Source organism: Salvelinus sp. IW2-2015, linkage group LG23 (assembly GCF_002910315.2).
Source record: "Salvelinus sp. IW2-2015 linkage group LG23, ASM291031v2, whole genome shotgun sequence".
Lineage (NCBI taxonomy): Eukaryota > Metazoa > Chordata > Actinopteri > Salmoniformes > Salmonidae > Salvelinus > Salvelinus sp. IW2-2015.
In genome coordinates, this window is record NC_036863.1 from 35,101,715 (window position 1) to 35,128,606 (window position 26,892).

The window sequence follows — 26,892 nt, forward strand, 5'->3', positions numbered from 1 at the left end:
CACAAAGCCCTGACCTCAATCCTATAGAAAAGTTGTGGGCAGAACTGAAAAAGCCGGTGTGAGCAAGGAGGCCTACAAACCTGACTCAGTTACACCAGCTCTGTCAGGAGGAATGGGACAAAATTCATCCAACTTATTGTGGGAAGCTTGTGGAAGGCTACCTGAAATGTTTGACCCAAGTTAAACAATTTAAAGGCAATACTACCAAATACTAATTGAGTGTATGTAAACTTCTAGACCAACTGGGAATGTGATGAAAGAAAATAAAAGCTGAAATAAATCATTCTCTCTACTATTATTCTGACATTTCACATCCTAACTAGACCTAAAGACAGGGAATCTTTACTCTGATTAAATGTCAGGAATTGTGAAAACTGATTTTAAATGTATTTGGCTAAGGTTATGTAACCTTCCGACTTCAACTGTTATTGGAGCTTCCCCAATCCTACAATAACTCAACCCTAGTCTTCATGCAGTTTTGCGGTGGGGTAATTACGCACTATAGCCTGCTGGAAGGAAAAAGGACCATGACATCGCTGGCAGATTCCCCCCAAGCCACGGATATGCCCCCGAGCAACTGCTCAGTCCACGGACACCACACAAAAATAACAAACAAAATAACCGTGCCCAAACCGTATTCCAAAGTGGAACACGTCGCTAAGCCTAACAGGGGAAAAGAAAGGCTATAGTTCCGGGTAGCAAATGGCACTACCCTACCCAAATCTCCCATTGAGGTAAACAACAGATTGCATTCACTTCAGACCGATGTCCCAACAGTGAGTAGAGCCAGCCTGGGTAGGGGCCTGGAAACTAACCAATGTACTCTCTCCAACGCAGCACACAACCAACTTTCCACCGCAGTTGCAAGTTCACCAAACAAATAAAGGCAACCAACACTGGACACCAAACATTACAACTCAAAAAAACTAACAAAAGCACCTACAGAGTTTTTCGAACAATAACTCCATATTTTCTCCTAAACAAAATACTCATACCAGTTAGCCTAACAACACTAGTATTAGTCCTTCATCATGCAACAATGTGCTATACGCTAAAATGTCTAGGAACCAACCTTATGATCCCAGATGACTCGCACTACAACACGAGAAACATACCTTCAAAATCACAGATGAGCCCCCACTTGTCACGAACCGGCTCGAAGCCAAAAAGGGAGACAACGTCTATTTATATAATATATTTATTAATTCCTTCTCTGGGATATGTGGGACGGTAGCGTCCCACTTGGCCAAAAGCCAGAAAAAATGTAGCGCGCCAAATTCAAATATATTACTATAAAAATCAATCTTTCATGAAATCCCACATGAAAGACACCAAATTAAAGCTACACATGCTGTGAATCCAGCCAACATGTCTGATTTCAAAAAGGATTTACGGCGAAAGCACATCAAACGATTATGTTAGCTCAGTACATAGCCACAGAAAAACACAGCCATTTTCCCAGCAAAAGATAGTAGTCACAAAAAGCAGAAATAGAGATAAAATGAATCACTAACCTTTGATGGATCTCATCAGATGACACTCATAGGACATCATGTTACACAATACATTTATGTTTGTTCGATAATGTGCATTAATATCCACAAATCTCGGTTTACATGGCGCCATGTTTCAGAAATGCCTCCAAAATATCCGGAGAAAATTGCAGAGAGCCACGTCAATAACAGAAATACTCATCATAAACTTTGATGAAAGATACATGTTTTACATATAATTAAAGATACACTTGTTCTTAATGCAACCGCTGTGTCAGATTTCAAAAAGACTTTACGTAAAAAGTACATCATGCAATAATCTGAGACGGCGCTAAAAAATAACAAAATTTCTCCGCCAGTTTGGAGTCAACAGAAATACAAAATTACATCATAAATATTCCCTTGCCTTTGATCATCTTCATCAGAATGCACTCCCAGGAATCTCAGTTCCACAATAAATCGTTGTTTTGTTCGATACTTATGTCTAAGTAGCTACTTTTGCTAGCATGTTTTGGCACATGTCCAAACGTTCGCGCAGATGCAGGCGAACTCGGCCGAAAACTTCAAAAAGTTATGTAACAGGTCGAATAAACTGGTCAAACTAATTAGAGAATCAATCTTCAGGATGTTGTTATCATATATTGTCAATAACATTCCAACTGGAGCATTCCTTCAAGTCTGTAGAAGTTATGGAACGCAAGGCGATACATGAGGAAAGCGCGTGACCAGGAACTGGCAATCTGCCAGACCACTGACTCATTCCCCTGTCATCCGGCCCCGCAACACAGTATAAACTTCATTCAAGTTCTACCGACTGTTGACATCTAGTGGAAGGCGTGGGAAGTGCAAACAGATCCATATCTTACAGGGAATTGAATCGGTGATGAGTTGAACATTGACCAGTCTCCAGAATTTCACTTTCTGTTGGATTTTTCCTCAGGTTTTTGCCTACCATATGAGTTCTGTTATACTCACAGACATCATTCAAACAGTTTTAGAAACTTCAGAGTGTTTTATATCCAATAGTAATAATAATCTGCATATATTAGCATCTGGACAGAGTAGGAGGCAGTTCTCTATGGGCAAACAATTCATCCAAAAGTGAAAATGCTGCCCCCTTTCATAAAGAAGTTAACCTAACTTCTTCCATTTTCTAATAATTGCGCCAACAGTTTGTTGCCTTCTCACCAAGCTGCTTGCCTATTATCCTGTAGCCCATCCCAGCCTTGTGCAGGTCTACAATTTTATCCCTGATGTCCTTACACAGCTCTCTGGTCTTGGCCATTGTGAGAGGTTGGAGTCTGTTTGATTGAGTGTGTGGACAGGTGTCTTTTACACAGGTAACAAGTCATCGTCACAGTCTGTTATATCTGGTGTAATTCTCCTGTCTTATCTGGTGTCCTGTGGGTGGGGTTATCCTGCCTGGTTGTCCCTGTCCAGAGGTATCGGCGGATGGGGCCACGTGCCCCGACCAACCCATGTCTCAGTCTCCGGTATCTATTGCTGCAATAGTCTAGTGCCTGTGGGCTAGAGTCAGTCTGTTATATCTGGTGTAATTCTCCTGTCTTATCTGGTGTCCTGTGTGAATTTAAGTATGCTCCCTCTAATTCTCTCTCTCCCTCCTGGACAACGTGAGCCCTAGGATCATGCCTCAGGCCTACCTGACCTGATGACTCCTGGCAGTCCCCAGTCCACATGGTCATGCTGCTGTTCCAGTTTCAACTTTTCTGCCTGTGGCTAGGGAACTCTGACCTGGTCACCGGACGTGCTACCTTGTCCCGGATCTGCTGTTTTCGACTCTCTCTCTGTCTACAGCACCTGCTGTCTCGACCTCTGAATGCTCGGCTATGAAAAGCCATCTGARATTTACTCCTCAGGTACTGACCTGTTGCACCCTCTAAAACTACTGTGATTGTTATTTGACCCTAATGGTCATCTACATTTTAACATCTTGAAGAACAATCTGGCCTTAAATGGCCTCGTACTCTCACAATCTCCCCCGGCACAGCCAGAAGAGGGCTGGCCAACCCTCAGCCTGGTTCCTCTCTAGGTTTGATTGATTGATTTGATTGATAGTAAGTACGTATATGGTAATTGCTCATAGGTAACTATGTAGGTAACGTACTATGTAGGTCCACAATAATTACAAGTGCCCTCAGGTTACACTACATTTAAACTAGAGAAGTCCTGTGTAACARCTGGTAATTACATTGTACTCTGGGGTGTACTAATGTGTTTATCATCCCACTTGGATGGCAAGGAGGTTCAGGTTGTCATAATGGGTAACATACACCTTAATTAAAGGTAAAAAATATATATAATCTGGGATGACACCCGTATGGTAGACCCCAGMCAGTGAGGTTGATCTATATCTGATCTGTTTCTGTGAACTCAACCAAGTTAACCCAGATTATATGCAACTTCTAACAATAACATTGAGTAAAGATTTTGAAGAGTACGCATTCAKGYGWAAGTACTTAGAGCCTATTGAGCCTCCAACCGTGTTAATCTTGGACACCCAGCGCATCTGTCCATGAAAGATTACAACCCTGTAACAGTTGTTCCTGAACCGGATGCAGCTGAGAAGAAGCTAAACACTAAATTGGTGAATTTAGTGGGAACTTGCCCATTTGTAACAAGCCTGGCAACAAACAAACGTGTTAAACCTCTTTAATAACAGACTGCAATTATCACCAGTTACATGTTGTTATAAGTTATTACAATTAACTACAATACTTGTTACAATGTACTTAGACATGTAATTACACTGCAATAAGGACCCCTTAAAGTGTTACCCAAATTCATTATATTAAGCAAAGCATACAGCACGATTTTCTTGTTCTTGATCTATTTACGGATAGCCATTGGCACACTCCAATACTCAGGCATCATTTACTATTAATAGTAATAATAATTGATTGCATTTTAATAACGTCTTTCCACCTATAGAAGGTGCTCAAATCACTTTCCATAGTAAGGGAGAAACTCACCTCTTCCACCYCCAATGTGTAGCACCCACTTGAACGCTAGAACGCTCACAACAAATCAGCTATCATGGTGGAGTGTTTATCTTAGTCCGCCAGATCAGAGGCAGTAGGGATGACCACGTTTTCTCATGATAACTGCGTAAATTGGACCATTTTCCTGTATTGCTAAGCATTCGAAATGTAACAAGTACTTTTGGGTGTCAGGGAAAATGTAGTGGATTACACTCCTTATGTCTCACTTTCACACACAACCACACTCTCCTCTTTTGCACACACACACACACACACACACACACACACACACACACCTACTCCCTCTTCACACATCACAACACATACACACACCCTCTTTCACACGCACGCAGCAACACACACACACACCACAATCCCTTCTTTCACACACCACACACGCACGCGCGAGCGCACACACACACACTCCCACTATATGTCTTTTTTCTTCCCAACGTGCACCTGCTCCCACTCACGTTTATAGCTTCAGCTTTTCAGCGTCCCTGGGGAACCACTTTTCACAGAACACCATGTTTTCACTGATTAAATAAGGCCCCTGCGATTACATTTTTTCTGATTGCTTAGGCACTATCTTTGAACTATAGGCTATTTTTGCAAAACTCTACACACTAACCACAAAACCTTTCACCAAACCAGCAAAACATTATACATCTCTTGCAAAAGCAAACAATTCTTGCAGAACCTCTTTAAACAATTGTGTTTTGTTTCAATTCAGTAGACACAAACCATCATTTGAATAAGCACACGAAGCACCAACTACGCACTGATAGTATAAATAAAAACACTTGTGGCTTTTTCTTTTTCTGTGTGCAGGGCATAGCGTTTGCAATATAAGTTTTGTCATACATGTAGTAAACACACATATACACAGGTATCCAAATGTGTAAAGTATGGATGTGTATTCCAGAATAACACACTATCAATACAAATAAGGGGGTAAAGTTTTATATTTTTTCTCAAAATGTTTTAACACTCCTCAAACAACAAAAGCGCAGCGGAAGAAAACAAAAAACATTTGGCTAGAAAATAAAAAACAAAACATTAGGCTACATCTCGCCTTTTTTGTGGGTCAAGCCACAAGACTTCATCCACATCACATGCACTGTTGTCTTGAGCTAGGCAGCGTGGAAAGTATCGCCTGGGTGCCGTATCCAGGCCTGGCATGACCCCTGATTTATGTCTCCACAAGCCTCCACCACTGCCTGTTGACGGGTATGTGTTGGTGGGGCTGGCGATCATACACTTTCCAACGCCATGCAGAGAACAATTCTTCGATAGGATTCAAGAACAGAGAGTATGGGGGAGATTGAGTGCGATGAAAAGTGGGTGACCTGTGAACCAATTGCGGACCACAGCAGAACGGTGGAAACTAGCATTGTCCCAGATGATAACATACCTGGGCTGCTCTGGCCCCTGGTCATTAGGGATTAGTCTGTTGTGGAGGGTGCCAGAAATGTGATAATGTGTGCAGTTGTATGGCCTAGGATTGCATGATGGTGAAGGACGCCGTTTTGACTAATAGCCACACATTGTTAAGTGCGCCACAACGTGTGTCCCGGGACGTTGATGAGTGAAACGGTTGTTCCGATGATATCTTCTCGCGCCCCCTTGTTTTTGCAAGGTTGAAACCTGCATCGTCCACATATATTAGCTCATGATGCACTGCATCTGCTTCTACTCCATGACTCTCTGAAGAGACAAGAACACAAACAAATGTACACAGTAGGAAAAACAGGGATCAGTCATATGATGTAGCACCATACACTTCAGATCCAGTACCAATGATACGATAGTATAGCTTACCTGCACATATTCATATCTCAGTTGTTTACACGGACTGCTTCTTTCAAAAGTGATTCTGTACAGCTGCTTCATCCTAAATCTATTTGTCAGGAGACGAGACAGTGCAGAGAGACTCACTCTGTTGACGTTTTGGAATATGGTGTTATCTGCCATTATGTGGTCCTGCAGTTCTCTGAGTCTGATGCAGTTATTTGCAATGATCATATTTACAGTGTGGGTCTCCTGCTCTGAGGTGAACAGTCAACCTCTTCCACCAGATACTGGTTTTCTTGCAGTTGTGTAAAAACATTTGAATGGTTTTAGTGATAGATCCTTCTCATTATGAAAGTACAGTACTGTACATATTACTGTACCAGTAAGACTATAGCACTTACAGCTACTTACCGGTTCTCATTTCTAAATATCCGGATGATACCTGCAACAGTACAGCGGCTCAGATATGGTTGAACCCGTTTCCCAGCCTCCCTCATGCTCATCCCATGATTGACAACATGGTCAACCYCAGTCGCTCTGWTTTCATCAGTTATTGTGTTCCTGACTCCTCTTCCACGTCCTCTCCTTCTCCCCGTCCTACTTCACCTCGTCCTCCTCGTCCTCCTCCTCCCCGTGCTCGTCCTCCTCTAGTTCTCACCCCTCTTACTCTCTGTCCAATATTGGCCTCCATTGTTGTCCAAACCAAATGTTTACCTGTGGCCTATTTATAGTGCTCCATCTCTGATTTGTAAGTGAACTCATTATCTAAAATGTGTCAATGTGGAAAGGCAATTGGCGAAATAGTGTAGCAGTGCAGAGACCAATGTTTACAGTTTTGATAGAAGTGTGTTATTAAATTGCAAACTGTGTGTAAAGCAGAGAACATGCATTCAGTTTGGTACACTTGGTAAATGCATTGGCTACAAGTGTTAATGGTTTCAGAGATGGTGCTTCAAGAARCACTGTTAGTGTTTAAGCATTCAGAAAAAKATGCAATTAAAGCTACCAGGAAAATGGTTGCCATAGACAGATAGCACACTGCTGGTAAGACAACATACTGCAGCACATGGCTCCATCATGGTCCACAAAACCAGAAATGGTCCACAAAACCAGAAATATACAACTGACCACAGCACCTGAAATAAATACACGAAGCAACTGACCACAGCACCTGAAATAAATACACTAAGCAACTGACCACAGCACCTGAAATAAATACACGAAGCAACTTACCACAGCACCGGAAATAAATACACGAAGCAACTGACCACAGCACCGGAAATAAATAAACGAAGCAACTGACCACAGCACCTGAAATAAATACACTAAGCAACTGACCACAGCACCGGAAATAAATACACAGAGCAACTGACCACAGTACTGAAAATAAATACATGAAACAACTGACCACATCACCGGAAATAAATACAGGAAACAACTGACCACAGCCCCGGAAATAAATACAGGAAACAACTGACCACAGCCACGGAAATAAATACAGAAACAACTGACCACAGCCACGGAAATAAATACAGGAAACAACTGACCACAGCCCCGGAAATAAATACAGGAAACAACTGACCACAGCACCAGAAATAAATGAGTGACCATTAGAACAGAAATAAATGATTGGGCACAGAGCTGGAACTAAACCATTGACCACAGGAGGGAAACTAGATGACTGACCATCAAGTGAGGAGTGGGCTTAACGCAGAGTGCTTGACAGCCGTGGGCTGTGCATGCACTCCCTGACTGAGCTCTGCAACTCAGTGGCTCTACTGTGAGTACAGCATCAGTCTCAACTCCTAGTCCAAGCTAGCTGTCCCTGAAGATATGGGTCAGCCACTCCTAAAGGTTGGAGTCTGTCACTCCAGAGYAGCCAGGTCAGCTGTTTGAAGAGATTACTATCAATCGGCTACTGATGTTTAAAGTCTGTGGAGTGTCACTGACAAAGGCCTGTAGCTGATACAAGTTGGTAGAGTCGGTAGCTCTTCAGCTGTGACTGTGTTGACTGTGAATCTATTAGAAGGAACTACGAATACATGATATGAGGCTTGGGAAAAGCATAATGAGGCAGGTGCATATGGCCATGAGAGGATGCGAGACTATGAAGGTAGAACAGATTGCATAATGGGCAGTGATGGTAGATGATTTACCTCTTCGGGTATAAGGTATGAGTATATGTGAGAATATTATGCCCTGAAAAGTATGTGAGTCAATGAGAGCCTGTGAKAGTCAGAACACTATCTCCTGGGCCTGTGTGTGTTATTGCGTACACTAGTAGACATTGTGAGTGCACAGTATGAGCCTCTAATGGCTAGAAGAGTGTGAGGTGGAAGGGAAGAAAATGCTCATCTACGCCGACGATGGAAAAGGCAAACAACGCTAATTCCATTTGGATTTATAGTTATGGCTAATTAGATTACTGCTTAAGTGTCATGTTTGTCAGGTTGAGAGATGTAAATGGGAGCGGTTTAAGTGTATCCTAGGAGGCAGGCGACGGGCAGGCAGGGAAGTGATAAGCGAGCTCTCACAGCTGACACAGAGATCTTGTAGCCTTTATACAGGCTATAGTACTGCACGTTAATCCCTAACGGATAGATGCTAGGCCTCCATGATTTAAAGCATATAATACTAAACCTTTAGCAGCGTAGAGGGCATAAAAAACATTGTGTAAAAATATTTTATAGACCCTATAAAGAGATTTAAAGCATCCCATTGGTCTGTCCAGCTAAAATGAAAATTTTAACCGTCTTGATGAAAATAATTAACTAAACTCAGCAAAAAAAGAAACGCCCCTTTTTCAGGACCCTGTTTTTCAAAGATAATTCGTAAAAATACAAATAACTTAACAGATCTTCATTGTAAAGGGTTTAAACACTGTTTCCRATGCTTGTTCATGAACCATAAACAATTAATGAACATGCATCTGTGGAACGGTCGTTAAGACACTAACAGCTTACAGACGGTAGGCAATTAAGGTCACAGTTATGAGAACTTAGGACACTAAAGAGGCCTTTCTACTGACTCTGAAAAACATCAAAATAAAGATGCCCAGGGTCCGTGCTCATCTGCGTGAACGTGCCTTAGGCATGCTGCAAGGAGGCATGAAGACTGCAGATGTGGCCAGGTCAATAAATTGCAATGTCCGTACTGTGAGATGCCTAAGACAGCGCTACAGGGAGACAGGACGGACAGCTGGTCGCGGTGGCAGACCACGTGTAACAACACCTGCACAGGATCGGTACATCCGAACCTCACACCTGCAGGACAGGTACAGCATGGCAACAACAACTACCCGAGTTACACCAGGAATGCACAATCCCTCCATCAGTGCTCAGACTGTCCGCAATAGGCTGAGAGAGGCTGGACTGAGGGCTTGTAGGCCTGTTGTAAGGCAGGTCCTCACCAGACATCACCGGCAACAACGTCGCCTATGGGCACAAACCCACCGTCACTGGACCAGACAGGACTGGCAAAAAGTGCTCTTCATGACGAGTGGCGGTTTTGTCTCACCAGTGGTGATGGTCGGACTCACGTTTATCGTCGAAGGAATGAGCGTTACACCGAGGCCTGTACTCTGGAACTGGATCGATTTGGAGGTGGAGGATCCGTCATGGTCTGGGGCGGGTGTCACAGCATCATTGGACTGAGCTTGTCATTGCAGGCAATCTCAACACTGTGCATTTCAGGGAAGACATCCTCCTCCCTCATGTGGTACCCTTCCTGCAGGCTCATCCTGACATGACCCTCCAGCATGACAATGCCACCAGCCATACTGCTCGTTCTGTGCGTGATTTCCTGCAAGACAGGAATGTCAGTGTTTTGTCATTGCCAGCGAAGAGCCCGGATCTCAATCCCATTGAGCACGTCTGGGASSTGTTGGATCGGAGGGTGAGGGCTAGGGCCATTCCCCCTAGAAATGTCCGGGAACTTGCAGGTGCCTTGGTGGAAGAGTGGGGTAACATCTCACAGCAAGAACTGACAAATATGGTGCAGTCCATGAGGAGGAGATGCACTGCAGTACTTAATGCAGCTGGTGGCCACACTGGATACTGACTGTTACTTTGATTTTGACCCCCCCTTTGTTCAGGGACACATTATTCCATTTCTGTTAGTCACATGTCTGTGGAACTTGTTCAGTTTATGTCTCAGTTGTTGAATCTTGTTATGTTCATACAAATATTTACACATGTTAGGTTTGCTGAAAATAAACGCAGTTGACAGTGAGAGGACGTTTCTTTTTTTGCTGAGTTGATGTGAAATTTTATCASGTAACAATAATGTAGATGTCTGTGCCAAAGCCTGCCACCCTATCTCCCAAAGGAGATTTTTTCCACTGTACTTTAAAAAAATGTTTTTATTTATTTATTTATTTGTATATGTGTTTATATTATTTAATGTATTATAGATGACGGCTGTACCATGTTTGACCCTGATTGTTTTTAGTGTCTTAAAACTAAATTTGGGTGAGACACAATTTGGTTGTAAAAAAAATCMGTATGTTGTATTGTTGTGTCATTTTGGAGTGACACTTAACCTCCTGCTGTGTTCCGGTCGAATTGGACCAATTTACAAGTTTRCTCTCTGAAAAATGTAGTTCATTTAATCTGATTGCCATAAGGTTCCATGACTTTGTCCACACAGGGCATTTGAACACACAACATACGTTTTGATGATTTTCATTACAWTTTGGGTGTTTAATTTAACTTTTGTACACCTGTGATGTTTCCGGTCATTAGAAATGAATGGGTGAGACTACAATTTGTGTATAAAATTGAGTTCAGGCACATGCCCATTCATCAGATGGACACACTTCCTCTCCCAGACCCACATGTTTGTGTTTGGAGCAAACAACAAACCAACACCACACACCAACACACAAACCACACACACATAAAACCCTAAAAATAAAAACCAACACACACCACACCAACTACAACACACACACACACAACACCTCACTTCCTTCTTGGCTTCCATGGCAACCCCCACGGGAACCTTTCCCCAATAGAATCTTTCCCCCACGGGAACCACACCTGTTGGCATTATCACAAACAATCACAACATTGTTTCCGTAATATATCTAACTTTTCTCGCAGCTCTGGTATATAAAAGCTTTTTTGAGGCCTTGTTCATTCTGTGGCAGCACAATGACCAAAGATATATTGTATGTGTCACGCCCTGACCGTAGAGAGCCTTTTTTATTCTCTATTTGGTTAGGTCAGGGTGTGACTTGGGTGGGCAAATCTATGTTTCTATTTCTTTGTTGGCCTAGTATGGTTCCCAATCAGAGGCAGCTGTTTATCGTTGTCTCTGATTGGGGATCATACTTAGGCAGCCCTTTTTTCCCACCTTAGATTGTGGGATCTTGTTTGTGTGTAGTTGCCTTCTGCACTGCATATAGCTTTACGTTCATTTTGTATTTTGTTGTTTTTGGTGTCATTTAAAATAAAAGTTAAATGTACGCCTACCACGCTGCACCTTGGTCCAATCCATCTTTCAACGAGCGTGACAGTATGTGAGGCTCTTGATAATATATTTGATCATGACCCTGGTGAGGAGGAGAGAGGCCAGGAAACTGACAGTGAAGATGTATTAGAGGAGGAAGTGTCAGAAGTTGAAGACAACACAATATGATCCAGACCATGAAACAACCGATGTGGAACAATCCAGTGATGAGGAAGAGGGCCCTGCTGAGGTTGATGTTACATTCCGGTCAAAGAATGGGAATTTGTCCTGGTCTTCATCCCCACCTGAGAGGAGAGATCGGCTGTCGGTTGACAATGTTACCAGGATGATCCCAGGGCCAACGAGATACGCCATATCCCGGGATGATGACATAAAATGCTGCCACTATTGAAAAATGTGAAATSGTTTCAAAACAAACATCTTTGTTAAACTTTGACACAAAGTAGTCTGTGATTAACAGCACAAGATGTTCATCTGAGTGTTTGTTACAGTAAAAATAATCCATACATTATGCTTTTTTTTTTAACTCATAACGAGTTGTATGAGCTCAGGTCAATGAGGCCTACAGGCCATAKATAGCACATAGAAGTTCAAAACGTGTAATGTTCACAAGAACTTAAGTTGATAAAAAGATCTAACACAACATTAGGTGATAATATACGTATATTATTATGGATTTATAATCAGCTATAATGGGGCGGTCATTTAGTAAACATTAGAACTAGTAAACATGAAATGAGCACAACTGGAGGGTTTTAAATACATTTTTCTAACTCTAACTCTGTCTGAATCACAGGATATTGATGATTTTCATTAACGCCAAAGTCTGTCCATATTTATGCTAAAGATGTACTGTTTCAKTCTGTTCTTTAAAAATAGTAACGTTACAATGGAGGAGGACTGGCTGCAAAACACCATTTTGGGTTACTTTACTACACAAACAGCAAATGTTGCCTTTTGCTACCATTGGSCCTGATATGCTAATGAAATGCAGGACAGAAATGCTTTTACAGATGCTTCAATGTTTTTTTGTGTGTGACAATATCCTATTGGAGGCTGTAGGATTGGAAATTGAGGGTAACAGTCATTTGTTATACTTAATCAGCTGTGTAATGCCAAATTTGAATGGAATATTGCTGAATCGGCAAGTACTGTAAAAATTGAAAATGTTTCAGCAACAGCTTTCGAGAGGAAAGAGGATCATGTTGCAAAAAAAATGTATTGTGTTTTTTGTATGGTGATTTTCATATATTTTGATTAGTGTAGCAAGGCATAGAATTCCAATGGCCAATATGCTAACATTAGCTGTTTGCAAGTAAATTGMGAATTGCAGCCAGCCCTCCTTCATACACCATGTATCCAGAACCTATAACGATTAAGCAATACAGACAGCGTTAAACAGTGGGGGAACGGAGTGGAACAGATGGGAGACAGCACACAGCGGGAACAGGACAGACTACAGCTTAAAATCATCATGAAAAAGCAATACGTCTACATATTGGGGACACCTAACAAAATATCTATGTAGTCCCCCATCAATCTAACAATCCAATGGTATAAGGGATTTATGAGGGATTTATCACTGTGTGCATTTTCATTGGTGAATATTTCAGTAGTACAATCTAACAACTCTGAATGTGTGGGCCTGGCTCTGTGCCTCAGACTGATCCTGACTCTGGGTGATCCCATTGGATGGTCAAAGTCACATGGATATGTGGATGATTATGTGATTGATTCCTGATGTGTCTGGGTCTAGTGGTTATGGTTGTGTATAAGGCAGGGTACAGTGTTGGATTTGAGCTGGGGGCCTCTCTCCGAGTGGCCTGTGTATGTAACGCGGGAGCTGTGTCACAGCTAATGGAAGGCTCACAGGTATTTCAGGAATCAGAGACGATTGGGAGATTGAGGTGGGCGGTAATAGACTGTCACATGAGTACGACAGCGCTTTCAGCACAGTAGAGAGATGGGCTGATAAGTGTGTGTTTTTATTCCTCACAGAACCTTTGTGTGTGTGTGTGTGTGTGTGTTATTGTGTGTGTCTTTGTGTGTGTTTGTGTAGTATGGGGGTTTGTGCGTTTTAAATAATGAAGTTGGTTTATGTAGGACATGCAGTGCGGAGTCTTCTCAAGTGTAGTTATCGACTTTACACCAAAAAAACTCCTGTAATTATGACGCACTTTAAATTGGTCCATTGATTTTAACCCAGCAATTACATCTTTAGTGTATGAAAGTCAATACACAAGACAGTAATACAAATGGCTGGCTACGACTATACACCAGTGATTTTCTATGGGAGTTAAGGGCTTATGAACCACAAACCTTACTTCACTGAAATATATGCTCTTTTAGTATCGAGGACAGTCGTGCATAATAAAATATATGGTAATTGAAGGCACGTTGGAATGAATGTGTATCTGGGTGTGGAATGTACTGTAACTCCTGTATGAATCCTCAAGGYAAAAAAGAAAAACAAATGTTCACGTGTGCATTACCAGGGCACACATGATGATGTGTATCAATCAACCATCAKGTTTTTTTTTTTACAAATCATGTTCAGATGMTGTTGAATGTTGTTGGGAACACGTTCCTGCCTAAAGGAGCATGGATAATGCTTCTGAAAACATAGCATTTGGAACAATAACATCCTAAAATGGAACCTGATCCATTTTGTAAATGTACTTAGTATATTTGTAAGAAAGATGGCTTTTGGACACGTTCATCTTCCAAAGCAAGCAGCACACAGTTCAGGCTTTTAGAAACATGGCTGTGGGGCACATGGTTTATTATATAGAGAGTGGATGTAGCTCTAAGAAACATTGCTATTTGACAGTGTTTAATTGGAGAGTGTGTTTCAAGGCAGCCAGCCCTGCCGCTGGTTTTATTTCTAATTGCCAGCAGCAGAGCGTTTAACGAAGCGAGCGTGCGTGGGTGAAAGAGAGAGAAAGAGAGAGAGCGGCCAGGTTTCCACGGCAACGGCAGATCTACAGCAGCAGTAGCCAAGGCGTAGTTTCATCTTGAGGAAATAGCTACAGGAGCACAGTGTTTTCCCTGCCGGAGCTGTTGAATCACAGTACTAACTGTCCCTGCATGCATCAAAGACTTGTCATTGCATCCCCATAACTAGTCTTCTAATAATGGTATTCATACTCTATCTTCAATCTGAGAAACCTAATGGATAAGGATGAGTAGAGAGAGAGAAATAAATGCAATATGTCTCAGGAAAACCTGGGAGTCCCAAGATTGGACGACTGTATCTTTCCTCCATATCCTCATTATTTTTGTCCAACAGTTCACAATGCAGTTTCTTCAGCATCCAGAAGGGGTCAGTTTGGTCTGCCTCAACCTGCATTGTGTCAAGTGATTTTGTAGCAGGTTTAGCATTTTCGCTAACCCTATCCATATTCCTAACCTTAACCTCAGTCTCTTAACCTGCAYCGGTAATTCTGCAAACCTGCTGCGTAATAACCTGTTATGAAAAAGTCACTTCGGTATCGAAGTGCAGTGAAAGAGTGTTTCCCGTGAGGCTGCATTGTGCTTTTCTTACCACTGCTGTTTAAAATCTCTGACCAGTTTGAATTTACACTCTCCTACTTATGAGTTGGTGTAAACAATTTACACCATAACTTAAGACTATGTAATAATTTACGTACTAAAAAGTATTGGAACCACTGCCTAAAATGCTGCACATGTAATATGGATTCACTTATTAACTAATGTTTWACAGTGCCATCTTCATAGTCGTGGCTTTATTGTATTGTTGATTATTGTGGGGTCTTAGGTCTGTCCTTCTATCTGGTTAGCTGACAAAACAGTGAGTGACTTCTCTGAATAGCAATGTAGAGACTTCCATGAGTCCTAAAATCAGGTAATATCCTTGACATTGAGCCAGCACGTTCCTCAAGTGAGAGGGTCTTCTTCATATTTGCAGAGTGCAGACACATTAATAATTGATTGATAGACAGTCAGCACTACGGTGTAGTTCGGAAATGCGATGGCTTGCCCTCATACATGAGCCACATTGCAGCACGATYGGTCCTAGAGGTGTCAGATAAATCTTTCACCCAAGGCTGAAATGCAATACCTACCATGTCCAAAAAGCAATAGACACTAGCAGTCAGAGAACATGCTTTTCAGAGAAAATTTGAAGGAAAATCAAAATATGGCGAACTGCAAGAGCAAAGGGTATGAGTCATCACCTATCGATGCTATAAGAATAGTAAACACTACCAAGCTACATGTAATGTTTTTTTTATGTACCAGTATAAACAATTACTCCAATATTCTACCAATAACTCAACACTCAATAAGTCACCGAAACCATTGTTTTTACTGGACTCATTTTATTACAAAGTTCTTGAGGACTTATTACAAGGGATTTTTCCTTAACATGCGAAAACAGAACGAAACGGAACACATGGGAATTGAACAAACAGGTAGGATCCGACAATCCACTGTTCACGATAAACATAAGTTCTGATAAAGCCCTCGGGAGCAGGGAGCCAGTGAATGACTACGGTGCAGGCATAGAACGGCCACATTCACACTGACTCAGCAAAGATCAATCCAACCAAGGCAAGATGTGCACATCTCAAGAAACACATTACAATGTTTATATGCCATCGGCTTTTGTCATACGTTTTAAAAAGCTTCACTTGCATGTACATAAAACTGTACAAAAACATGGCATCACAAGCATTTTGTCCTATATAAATATAACCAACAATTAGGATAACAACTTGGTACTCTCCTGCTAAGACATACTTTCAAGGTAGCTGTCTTTATTTTAGTGTGAACTGTCTGTGACAGTGATGAAATGTGCAGTGAAGTGAATGTCAGCTCATTTGGGGAGAGGGGTCTTGAACAGAAACCAGCACTAACACCTCAGCAAAACAGTAAACAATTTCTACCAATTATCTTTGGAATTCATGCTAAACTCATAGCCTGCCTGACAGCACACACGGGGACGTGTAGATCTACATATGTACAGTTCACCTTCAGGAGAGATTTGTCACATACAGCTCACTTTGATTCACTATGTAAGGAGGCTTAGTCTTATGTAACACCTGCAAGAAAAATCCTTTGCCCATTCTCCAGTGTTTRATAATGTCCCAACAATCTATAGCCACAATCACCATATAATACCACTACAGAGAGMCAGAGGATACTCAGGTGAACTTCACATGAAATAAAATATCAAAAATACAAACTAAACATGACTGGACATACTGTGGAGTGTATCAAAGATTTTCATGCTGTCCTCTACTTTGATAAAGGACAACAACCCTGCTTTCTCTAGAGAGCAGTCGACACAAATAATAAATTCAGCATGAGTTCAAAAGACAGGTGAAACCATGTGATTCAGTATATTCAACGACTCAGAACAATTGATATAGGCTGGAGAAAAGGAGTATAACACAGTTATTCAGGCTGAAAAAACTAGAAAATMGATGCAAAGACCGGTGTTGGTAAGGACTCAAACTCAGTGGTTTGATTTTAATATGGTCTTGAGTCAAAACCAGTGATTCAGACTGTCATTAGTAAAGAGATAAAACTGGTGATTCATGCCAGATCACTCAGGAGATTCAGGCTTGAGTCAGAGGAGTCYGTGAATCGCAGTAGTCAGACGAGTCAAAGCCAGTGAATCTGAAAGGAGTCCGACATAGCGTAGGAGCCAAAGCCAGTGATTGAGTCTGTGTGACATTGGCTTTATCACTCATTGCTATCTTTCACACTTATCATTAATTCCAGGTCAGTGAACTCACCCGCAGCTGTAGCTCTGTAAAGCTGCTCTGTTCTACACTGAGAAGGGTGTGGGGGYCCGCGAAGCGGCTTCATCACAGTGTATCATGACGCGCTGTATTTTTTTTCAGCGGCTAAACCCTTGCTAAATAAAAACATGTACAAGTTGCAGTTTCGCATGTACATTTTGTATGTGATTTATTCACACGTGTCCAAAACCACATTTTTTTCACATGGGATTTRTTTCTCCGTTTTTTTATGTCATAAGGGAAGGGCTTTGAAAACAGCATAATGTGAATTTTTCCCTCAAGGCTAGGATAATCACCCACCTTATTTAGTCATTGCCATGTCCAGTAATTTCCATATGTTCTGAGTTTAATTATTCTACATGTGCTGCCAACGGCAGTGCGATGAGGTAAGTGCAGATAAAAATACCCCTTTTTAACTGATTTTGCGGATGGATTTGGATTATCTGGCTGCTGTGTTGTCCTCAGGGTGTGTGCTCAGTGCTCACATATGCCCTGGCTCAGGACTCATTACTCACAGTAATTAGGGGAGCGGAGCATCAATTCTAGGCCCTTCCACCCTTACTCAGACCATACCCACTGTTTCTCTCTCTATAGAAATACACTGCGGTCAAAACTAATGTACAAATCTAATCGAATCAGTGTACAAATCAAAAGCTATGAGTAATGCTACTGTGCTGCGAGGCGGGCTGGTGGCATTATCATCATCCAATTACATACTAATATTCCTGTGTCCTCCAGACGTCTGATTTTAAATGACTTTGAAATTATGTATTTGTAAAAGATAGCTGCTGCAGCCTACAGGAATGTCCTCTATCTACATCGTACTCAATTGAAGAGTGAGGAACAACAGCTAACAAGGTAACATAACCTGTTGGCCTCAATGAAAGTCAACTTGAAATGGACTGGAAATATGGGACAGTAAATACACTCCTGCTACCAATACTTKACTTTATTTGAAATGGCACCATTTCACCATTGTTTATAACATGCACCAATGGATGCAACAGGTCTATTCAAACAAAATGGTGACCAGAGTGTTTTCTAAGGCATTGACAACCGCTTCCCTTCTTTGCAAATTGAAATGTCTCTTAGTCCCAGATTACTGAAACCTTTCAGGAGTCAGCCTGGGAATGTAAAAAGCTTAGTTTCTGTGAGACAGGGGAGTTCAGTCACAGCACTCAGTCACTTCAGTGGTTCTCAGGACTGAAGAGTTCTGTGCTGAAACTCGGGTGAATAACTCCTCATGCATTCATCAGAACCATTGAAATTCATGCGGATRGTGACGGGAAACCCTAACGAGGCTGGAGACACAGGGTTGAAGTTAATGGTGACCTCTACGTGGAGAGCCACTGATTAGCTTAGTGTTGTTCAGGCATAGGGAGGCCTAGCATTGGAGAGGAGCTTTTCACACAGAGAATATAGTCTCATCTAGGTGGAGAACCACAGGTTCTAAAGGAACTAAAGTATAAAGGATTGGATCAAGGATTGGGAATGGTCAGTGCGACCAGGGGCGGTGGCCTCTAAGTGTACTGTTTCCAGGAAAAGAGACAAGTCACAGTGCTGAGACTCAGTGAAACACACATTGTCCGATTAAATGCTGCCACACAGCTCTCTTCACTGGCTGAAGAGCTCTCCAGAGAGCATGAGGTACAAGGCCATGGTTCTATCATGATTGGGGGTCACGGGTGTGTATGTGTAGAATTCAATCAAGAGCTTTTCCACACAGTCCGTCCAAGCTTTAGGAAAACATTTCAATCAAGTTTTTAACAGCAGCAGCTCAAATGAAAGAAAAGCTCAACTGCAAAAATTCTGAGGCTATTGTTWTCAGCTTGAGCCAGACAGAAATATATACAGGATACAGTGTACACCATTCAAATGTATTTACAGCACTGTACATTAAGAAAGACCATTCAATTTGATTTGTAATCAAAAGCATTAAGTCTACCCTAGGGATTTATCACCTGTCAGTTGAATGTTATCTGGTTATGGCACTAAAGCACTGATCACACATTAAAGATCCAGAGAACATTCCACAGGCTGGGGCTAAGCTAAGTAAATCAGTAGCGTTTGAGGGATTGATTGTATATTTTTTTGTGTGATATTACCACAAGTGTTCAACCAATGCTTTCAAATAAACTGCATCAATAAATGAATACATTAACTAATTAATACATTATTGAACCAATAAATATGTAAATAAATAAAATAAATAAACTGAAAAACTCCTATTGCACATACCAATGGTTCCACGAATTACAGACCATATTTCCTACAGAACGGATATTTATTTAAATAAATGGACATTTCAGATCCTCATGCTGAGTTCTTAACCAAGTGGGAAGGTGGTAATTACCGTTGTGAAGTTGTAAATACCAGTTGGATGCATTCGCATGCTTTAAATCTTTTGAAAAATGCAGATTGGCTAAAGGCCAACAAGCTGCTTCAACCATAAACTAAAAGTACAGCTATCATGCTTGTAAACAAACTATAGTGTTAAAAAACCATATGAATAGATTGCTTTTTTTAAATACTATTTGTTGTTGCATTTAACTGCCGGAAATGCTGTTATCAAGGTAATTTCCTTAGTAAGTGACAGAGGTGAGCATGTAGGAGAAGTCGGAGTTTAGGGATGATATATGTGTTTCCCACTAGTAATTACCAGTTGGAGGGGCGTTCAAGACGATTTTTACCAATCTTATGAGGTAATTACCTCCTTCCCACTTGGTTATGAATGCAGCATAAGAGCATGTTTCTTTTTATAAAGTGGGTATGTCTCTGTGGCTCCTCTATCTGTGCACCAATCAGACATGGGAGATGGGGCTTTCTCACAGGTAGATCTCTCGTTTGGGGGTGTGGCTAGGAGGGGAGGTGGACGGGAACTCGGTGGCCACGCTCAGGGGCACCTCCTCCAGGGGAAAGTCCTGACTTGGGGCGTGGCCGCTGTTGGAATAGGCACTCCGGGAGGGTGGAAGGTGGGCTCGGTGCTCCTCTCCACCCAGCCTGGCGCTCCCGTTGGCCAAGCGGCCCAGGCTGCCTCTCTCCTGGTAAGGCACGAAGGTGGAGAGTTTAGGGGGGTTTCTGGTCTTGCGCACTGGGGAGGGCTGCCCAGGCATCCAGCAGGCGTCTGAGTGGCCCAGCTCGCTGCACTCTTGAGTACAGTTCCCCGTCATGGCCACATCAGGAATGGATCGCATATCTGCAAGGAGAGAAGAACACCCATGTTCAGAGAGGTTCAAATGTTAACAGACAAGAAAGACAATAGAGGGGGTTTCACAGCTGATATAACAACGCCCAGTCTGTGAAAACCTTCCTGCTCTGTCTGCTATTTCCCTTGTAGTTGTTGCTATGCACAGTACAGCTGTTGCTATGTAGCTGTTGCTATGCACTTTGCCATGGATGCTACAGTAGTTGCAGTCCGGTGGTGTGTTCTATGAAGTCRTTTCACTGATTTGGGCAATCATTGCTAAGCATTGAGCAAGGGTTACGACTGTGTGTCTAGTGGTGATTGATATTTGCCATAATTTTCCTGTTGTTGCCATGTTCTGTGCTGCCCCCGTGGCTGTATTGCYTTGTATGTAGGTTGCCATCTAGTATGCAGTGGGTGTAAATGGCGCCCCCAATGTGTTTCCAGGGAGAAAACAAAGTTGAACACACAAACACGCATGCATGATCAGACAACACACCCACACACAATGCTGCATGTGGCTCCACAGGGATCCCTGCAGGGCCCCAGGGTAAACCCATTGTGGTGTGGTTGTTATTGACTGGCAGGTCTGAAATGAGTCCATGTCCTTGATTGTAATACATTTTCCATTCTACCGTTCCTAATTAATTAAATAGGTCCACGACCTACTGACCTCATTCCAAACAGCACAGATCCAAATCAATAGCTGGACTGCATACCTACGCCCTTCTTGGGCAGTCACAGAAAATACACGGTATGGTGACTGGGTCACAGGGAACACCCTCTCAGTCAATATGTACAGTAACTTTATAGCACCTATGAACCTCAAAACACAAAACAACAGAGATATTCTGTCAGTTCAGCTTTCTGTGCAGCTCACAGGGAAACAAGCATGCAGAGCAGCCCTTACATGTGTTTGCCTGGAAATTGCAGYCGGCAGCCTGTAGGCCTGCTTAGCAGCCCAGGGGACCTGTTCCCCACTGGTCTCTCTGTCTGTACACACAGCTAGCTCTAATGCAGCCATTATGTAGGACTTCTGGGCTGTTCCACCTGCACAACACAAAGCCACAGTATTGACCCTTTTACCTACTGTGCACATTCAGCTCAGCACAGCTCACACTGCTGAAATAAACAGACCCCAAACACACAGTGGACATGGAAGATACATCAAAGAAGTTGCACAGTAGGTTAAAGGAGCAGCCAAAGAAAGGTGAGGGAAAAGGAAGATTTTTTTCTCCTGGAGTGGAGCCTGGAATAAATCAAGCTCTAGGCCTGAAACAAACCCTTTAAGAGTTCACAGTCTCATGTGTCACGGATGGAGAGTGCAGCTCCAAAAGGCCGGGAGCAGGAAGAGAGCGGGCAGCCCAGAGAGTGGATGGGTGAGCCGCAGCACTGGCAGGGCACTGGCTTTAACAGGGAGGTGATTGGATTTAGAGAGCAGGTGATTGGGTTTTGAAGAAAGGTGACTCAATGCCATTTTTTCTCCCTACACAGCAAGTCCTGAACTCTCCAGATCTGGAGACAGCCCAGTGCAGCCCATGTAGCTGTCGCTCATTCACTTACAGTCTGTTTCATTTTTAAGCATATCTATTTCATATATTCCATTCATTACATCAGACACACTTAGCCKTGAACAACAGGAAACCCTGCCGAGCAACATTCAATATCCCATCCACCTCTCGCTTTTTGATTCCCAGTGAACTTCATCATTGATTTCAAATGCACTTCCTTCACACTTTTGTAATACACACTCTACCATGCACGACCACGGAGGAGAGGAGAAGGGGAGTACGTGCAGAACTTAACCCCCCAGCTGATACACATGTGAGGGGTGGGTTTGCATGCTGCTTGCATCAGGGTGCCAGTGGGAGGTGTTGGCTGTCTGAGCCAGGCTTCCTCTCCGTCTGATCCCCTGCCCATGGGCATGGGGGGAAGCTGCTCTTCCTGAGATTTCACACTGCTCCTCTCTGTTTGATTGCAAATCCTCCCTCTCCCCACCGGCTGCTTTCCAGTGTGTGCCACAGCGCTTGTGATCGATGGGGAACAGACATTAGAGACCCGCAGTTCATAGAAAGATGGAGGAGAACAAAATAAAGTCATTATAGCTGGAAATTGACTGTGTGGTCTTATAATTATATAATTGTGGTTAATGCTAAAATGTTCATTTATGAAACAACACCCAATGTATTCACATATCTTTACATACTCTAGGCGTTCTCAACAGAGATGGAGTCTGCTATCCAAACAGGCTGTGATTAGATAGTGATCTGTTCATGCATAGTAGGATAAATACAATTCCGGGGTCGTGTTTGTTTCTCAGTGACATATTGAGCGTGTTTACTAAAGCATTCACAACAGTTCCCTTCGGTTAGCAGTGATACCTGACACTTTGTCTCCCTCAAAAAGAGGGAGTGAGAAAACAAGAGGGAAATAAAATATGTGGCTAAACAGAAACACAACCAAACGCTAAATATATCACACGTACACAAGGAATACACAATTTTCACGAATGAAATTGGGACTTTTCCTTGTTTTCTAGAAATATTGTTTTGACGTGTTTGGGATCATTTAGCATGTACATTCTGCATACGCACTCATTATATAACAGTCAAATTGTCATGGGAATTGTGGGGATTCTCTTTGAGAGGCTGACACTCGAGTGAGAGGAGAGGCAAACAGCATATCCTCCCAGTGATCATCCCTGCCCATCCTCCAGTCTTTAGCTGCTCTGTGGAGCCTTTCCTCAGGCTAAGGAAGCAAACCTCAGCTTGTGAATTTTTTACACAAAAAAAATGAGAAGTGGGTACATTTCAAGAGAATATTTGATTAATTATTGAACCTGTGTCTGTTTTACTTTCTCACCGATAACGATCTCCTTGAAGAAAGAAAGTGTCAGTAGAGCTTCTCTGAAGGCCAGTCGGCCCCTGCCTACCCCTCCCACCCTCCCCAGTTGTTCCTGTCTGTGGACTAATCCCTTTCATTCAGCTTCCTGTGTTTCTGACCAACTTTTAGCTATGAGGAAGAGAGGTCAGCGCAAAGGTCCTTTGAAGAAAGCCTTGGAATCCTTAGATAGAAATAACCAAAGTACAAAACCACGGCAGATCTAAGAGTGGCTCAGATGTGGCAGAATGGGCAAGAGAGGAGAGACACAAAGGCTCAGGTGTTTCTGTGAGGCCAAATYTTTTGGTTAAATGACCTTTAAAGTGCATAACAGAGCTCCCAACTGCCCTTCACTGATGGTTTTGTGGGATCAGCTGTCTACTGCTGCAAGAAATCATGCACTATAGAGTGTAGTTTAATATAGGCCTACATTCAATGCAGCATGCTATTTTTAGTATTGGCATGATATTGGCCTTATTACACTAGTAGGATGTTTGGAATGGTTTGTTTTGTCGTAATACATTTGTATGTGCTTTGGCTGAGTAAGGATACTGGCTCTAACTTGAGGCTTATCATACTGATATTTGCCTACTGTGGTATCTTGGGATCTTTGAGATCAATGCTACTTATATTTGGTTATGATAGTAGCCTATGTTTTGGTTTTATGATGCTTCAGTAATATTTGTCAGTTTGGTGAGAGCTTTGTTTGAGTGTGTTTGGAGAGCAGGGGGGGAGATCTTCTGTGTGACTGCAATGCTGCGCTGTTCCTTGTTGAGGAGGCAGTGGCCATGAACCCCAGTGAATTGTGGGACACACTCCACTGGCTGTGAGAAAGCCTTAAAGGCCACAGCGGCTCCATTCCACAGTGACTCGCTGGAAATAAGGAAGTACATGTCAGACCCACACAGTTCCAGTCCCTCAAGTGCTATCCATCATGGAAGGGCAGTGCACTAGTTCGAGAGCTGTTGAGCGGCTTTCGGTCCCCGTCGCACTATGATGGAGAGATGACCCCCGGGGCCTCTCTCTAATGCCCGTCTGAGCAGCCCAACTGGGGCGGAAGACGATGTGGCCCCAAGCCAGCTCCCCTCCCCAAATGACTGCGTGTTACCTGCTCTATGAACCCAGGGATGGTGAGACTGGGCTTGGCAAACCAACGCCACTAAGACCCACAGAACTCCATCACCCCTTTCTATATCTGATCCTCTAATGACCCCCTCCCATGCCTCCCCCTGCCTGCCCTGGACCCCCTGTTGCTGRGGTGGGACCCCCAGCCGAATGGGCCCTCTCCAGTGGCTGAGAGCAGAGATAGGCTAATGGAGACATTGTTCTGCCTTTCTCTTTATAACCACATACTCTCAGGTCCCAGCTCTCACAGATATCATCACTTCCAAATCTGCAGCTTCAGCTCGCCGGTTCCTGCTGATAAGGTGCGAGCAGACACAATCCTGTCCGAGATTTTTCTATGGACAGAGAATGATATATTTCTATTAAAGTAATYCATGCACACACATTGTAAATAGAGCTTCGAGATACTGGCACACTCGTGCACTTTACAAGCTTAGCCGTAAAACCGTACATTTACAGTGAGTGCGTGGTATTAAGAGCAGTCATTTAATACTTGGAGAGTGTAGTTAGAAAGATTATTTAAGGGACCTAATGTGTATTCATATCCGTGTGCTCTGACTCTGACAAATAGCTACACTAATTCATAGTGATCATCTATGTTTCACAGCACTGGCATGGCTTTAAAGAGGCATGGCTTTCATTCACCCAGTTTTAATTTCAAGTGAAAAGGATTTGGGGATTTTGTCAATAGAAACAGAAAGAATGTCAAAAATGTGAATAATATGAGTATGTTAATAAGCACTGTTTGATTCAATCACGTCCCTCGTGATTTACGCTCTTCTCATAATACTGTGGCTGAAACCCCAAAAGTGACTTTGATGAACACAACAGTGAAGAAATGGAAATACAGAACAATCTCCCTGACATCCATTTCAAATGCGACATGGAATATAGCCAAAATGAATTTAAGTTTCTGTCAAAGCAGCACTGTTATCAACAGTATTATCAAAGCCTTACAGCGAACTGGACTGGCCTCACTGAATGATGAAACTTTGGGGAAATCTTTTTAAGTGGAAGAAAAAATTTGTGAAATTGCCGGCAATGGGTAGTAGAATAATAAGGACAGCATCGTAATGTGGATGCTACTGCATGTTGTGGCTGCAATCTGTTTTATAAACTTCCATGCCAATCCTCCAGGAAGGACAATGAGCCTATATGATACGGTCAATGGTTTGGTCCTTGATACCCTGTCCTCACTTAGTCCATCCCAATGGTCTCTCTTCTCTTTAGGGGTATCATTRTACAGCCATTGCAGTGAGTGGGTCYATGCACTGACTGTGTTGTAGGATAGGCCATGTTCCRAGTGATCACAGACAGATAGGAGTTTTCCAGATTGATATTTTATTTATTTATTTAACCTTTATTTAACTAGGCAAGTCAGTTAACAACAAATTCTTCTTTACAATGACGGCCTACTCCGGCCAAACCGGGACAACGCTGGGCCAATTGTGCGCCGCCCTATGGGACTCCCAATCACGGCCGGATGTGATACAGCCTGGATTCAAACCAGGGACTATAGTGACACCTCTTGCACTGACATGCAGTGCCTTGGACCACTGTGCCACTCTGGAGCCAAGGGGCCTCTAGAGACATCTGACACCCTAAAACATCATCACTACACTAGCCTTTTGTGTTCAACTCCATTGCCTCATAAACGCATCACCAAAAGGGATATTGTGAAACATTGTCCATAGTGTCAAAGCTCGTGGCAGGTTAGAGAATGCAATTCTGCTACAGTAAGAAACTTCTCTACCACTGACCTGCTTGCTCTGCAGTAAAGATACCAACAACAACTAAAAAAATTGGGGGCAACAAACAGCGGCAGCTGATTGGAACTGAGTACAATAGCTGTGCCAGAATGTGCTCTGTATTAAGGCCAGATTGCTCATGACAACTTGCCTCAGGGGGACCCTTTGCATGGGACTGCATTGTTCACACATTTTCAACCAGGCCCAAAATAAGCTGTGAGTCACATGACCTATCGCCTCTAAGGTGGTGGCAGTCCCATGATATGCCTGCATAGACCACTGTCCTGGGAGAGGCTGGCACAGGCCTCTGCAATCAATTCTACTAACAGGCAGGGACTCTGACAAGGCCCAGCACCATCTGTCTGGGCAAAACCATGCCCCCGCAWCGCCACGCCACACTGGCACCCGGGCAGCAGCCCAAACTGGCAC

At 42.8% G+C, this 26,892-nt stretch overlaps 1 protein-coding gene across 1 annotated transcript in view; it reads right to left on the reverse strand.

Moving 5' to 3' along the window:
* Window positions 1–16,923: 16,923 nt before the first annotated feature.
* Window positions 16,924–26,892, reverse strand: part of LOC111951084 (protocadherin-1-like) — a 90,871-nt gene continuing 80,902 nt past the window's right edge. The window contains exon 5 of the mRNA XM_023969087.1: window positions 16,924–20,722. Coding sequence (XP_023824855.1) covers window positions 20,352–20,722 — 371 coding nt within the window. The 3' untranslated portion in view covers window positions 16,924–20,351. The remainder of the gene's footprint in view (window positions 20,723–26,892) is intronic.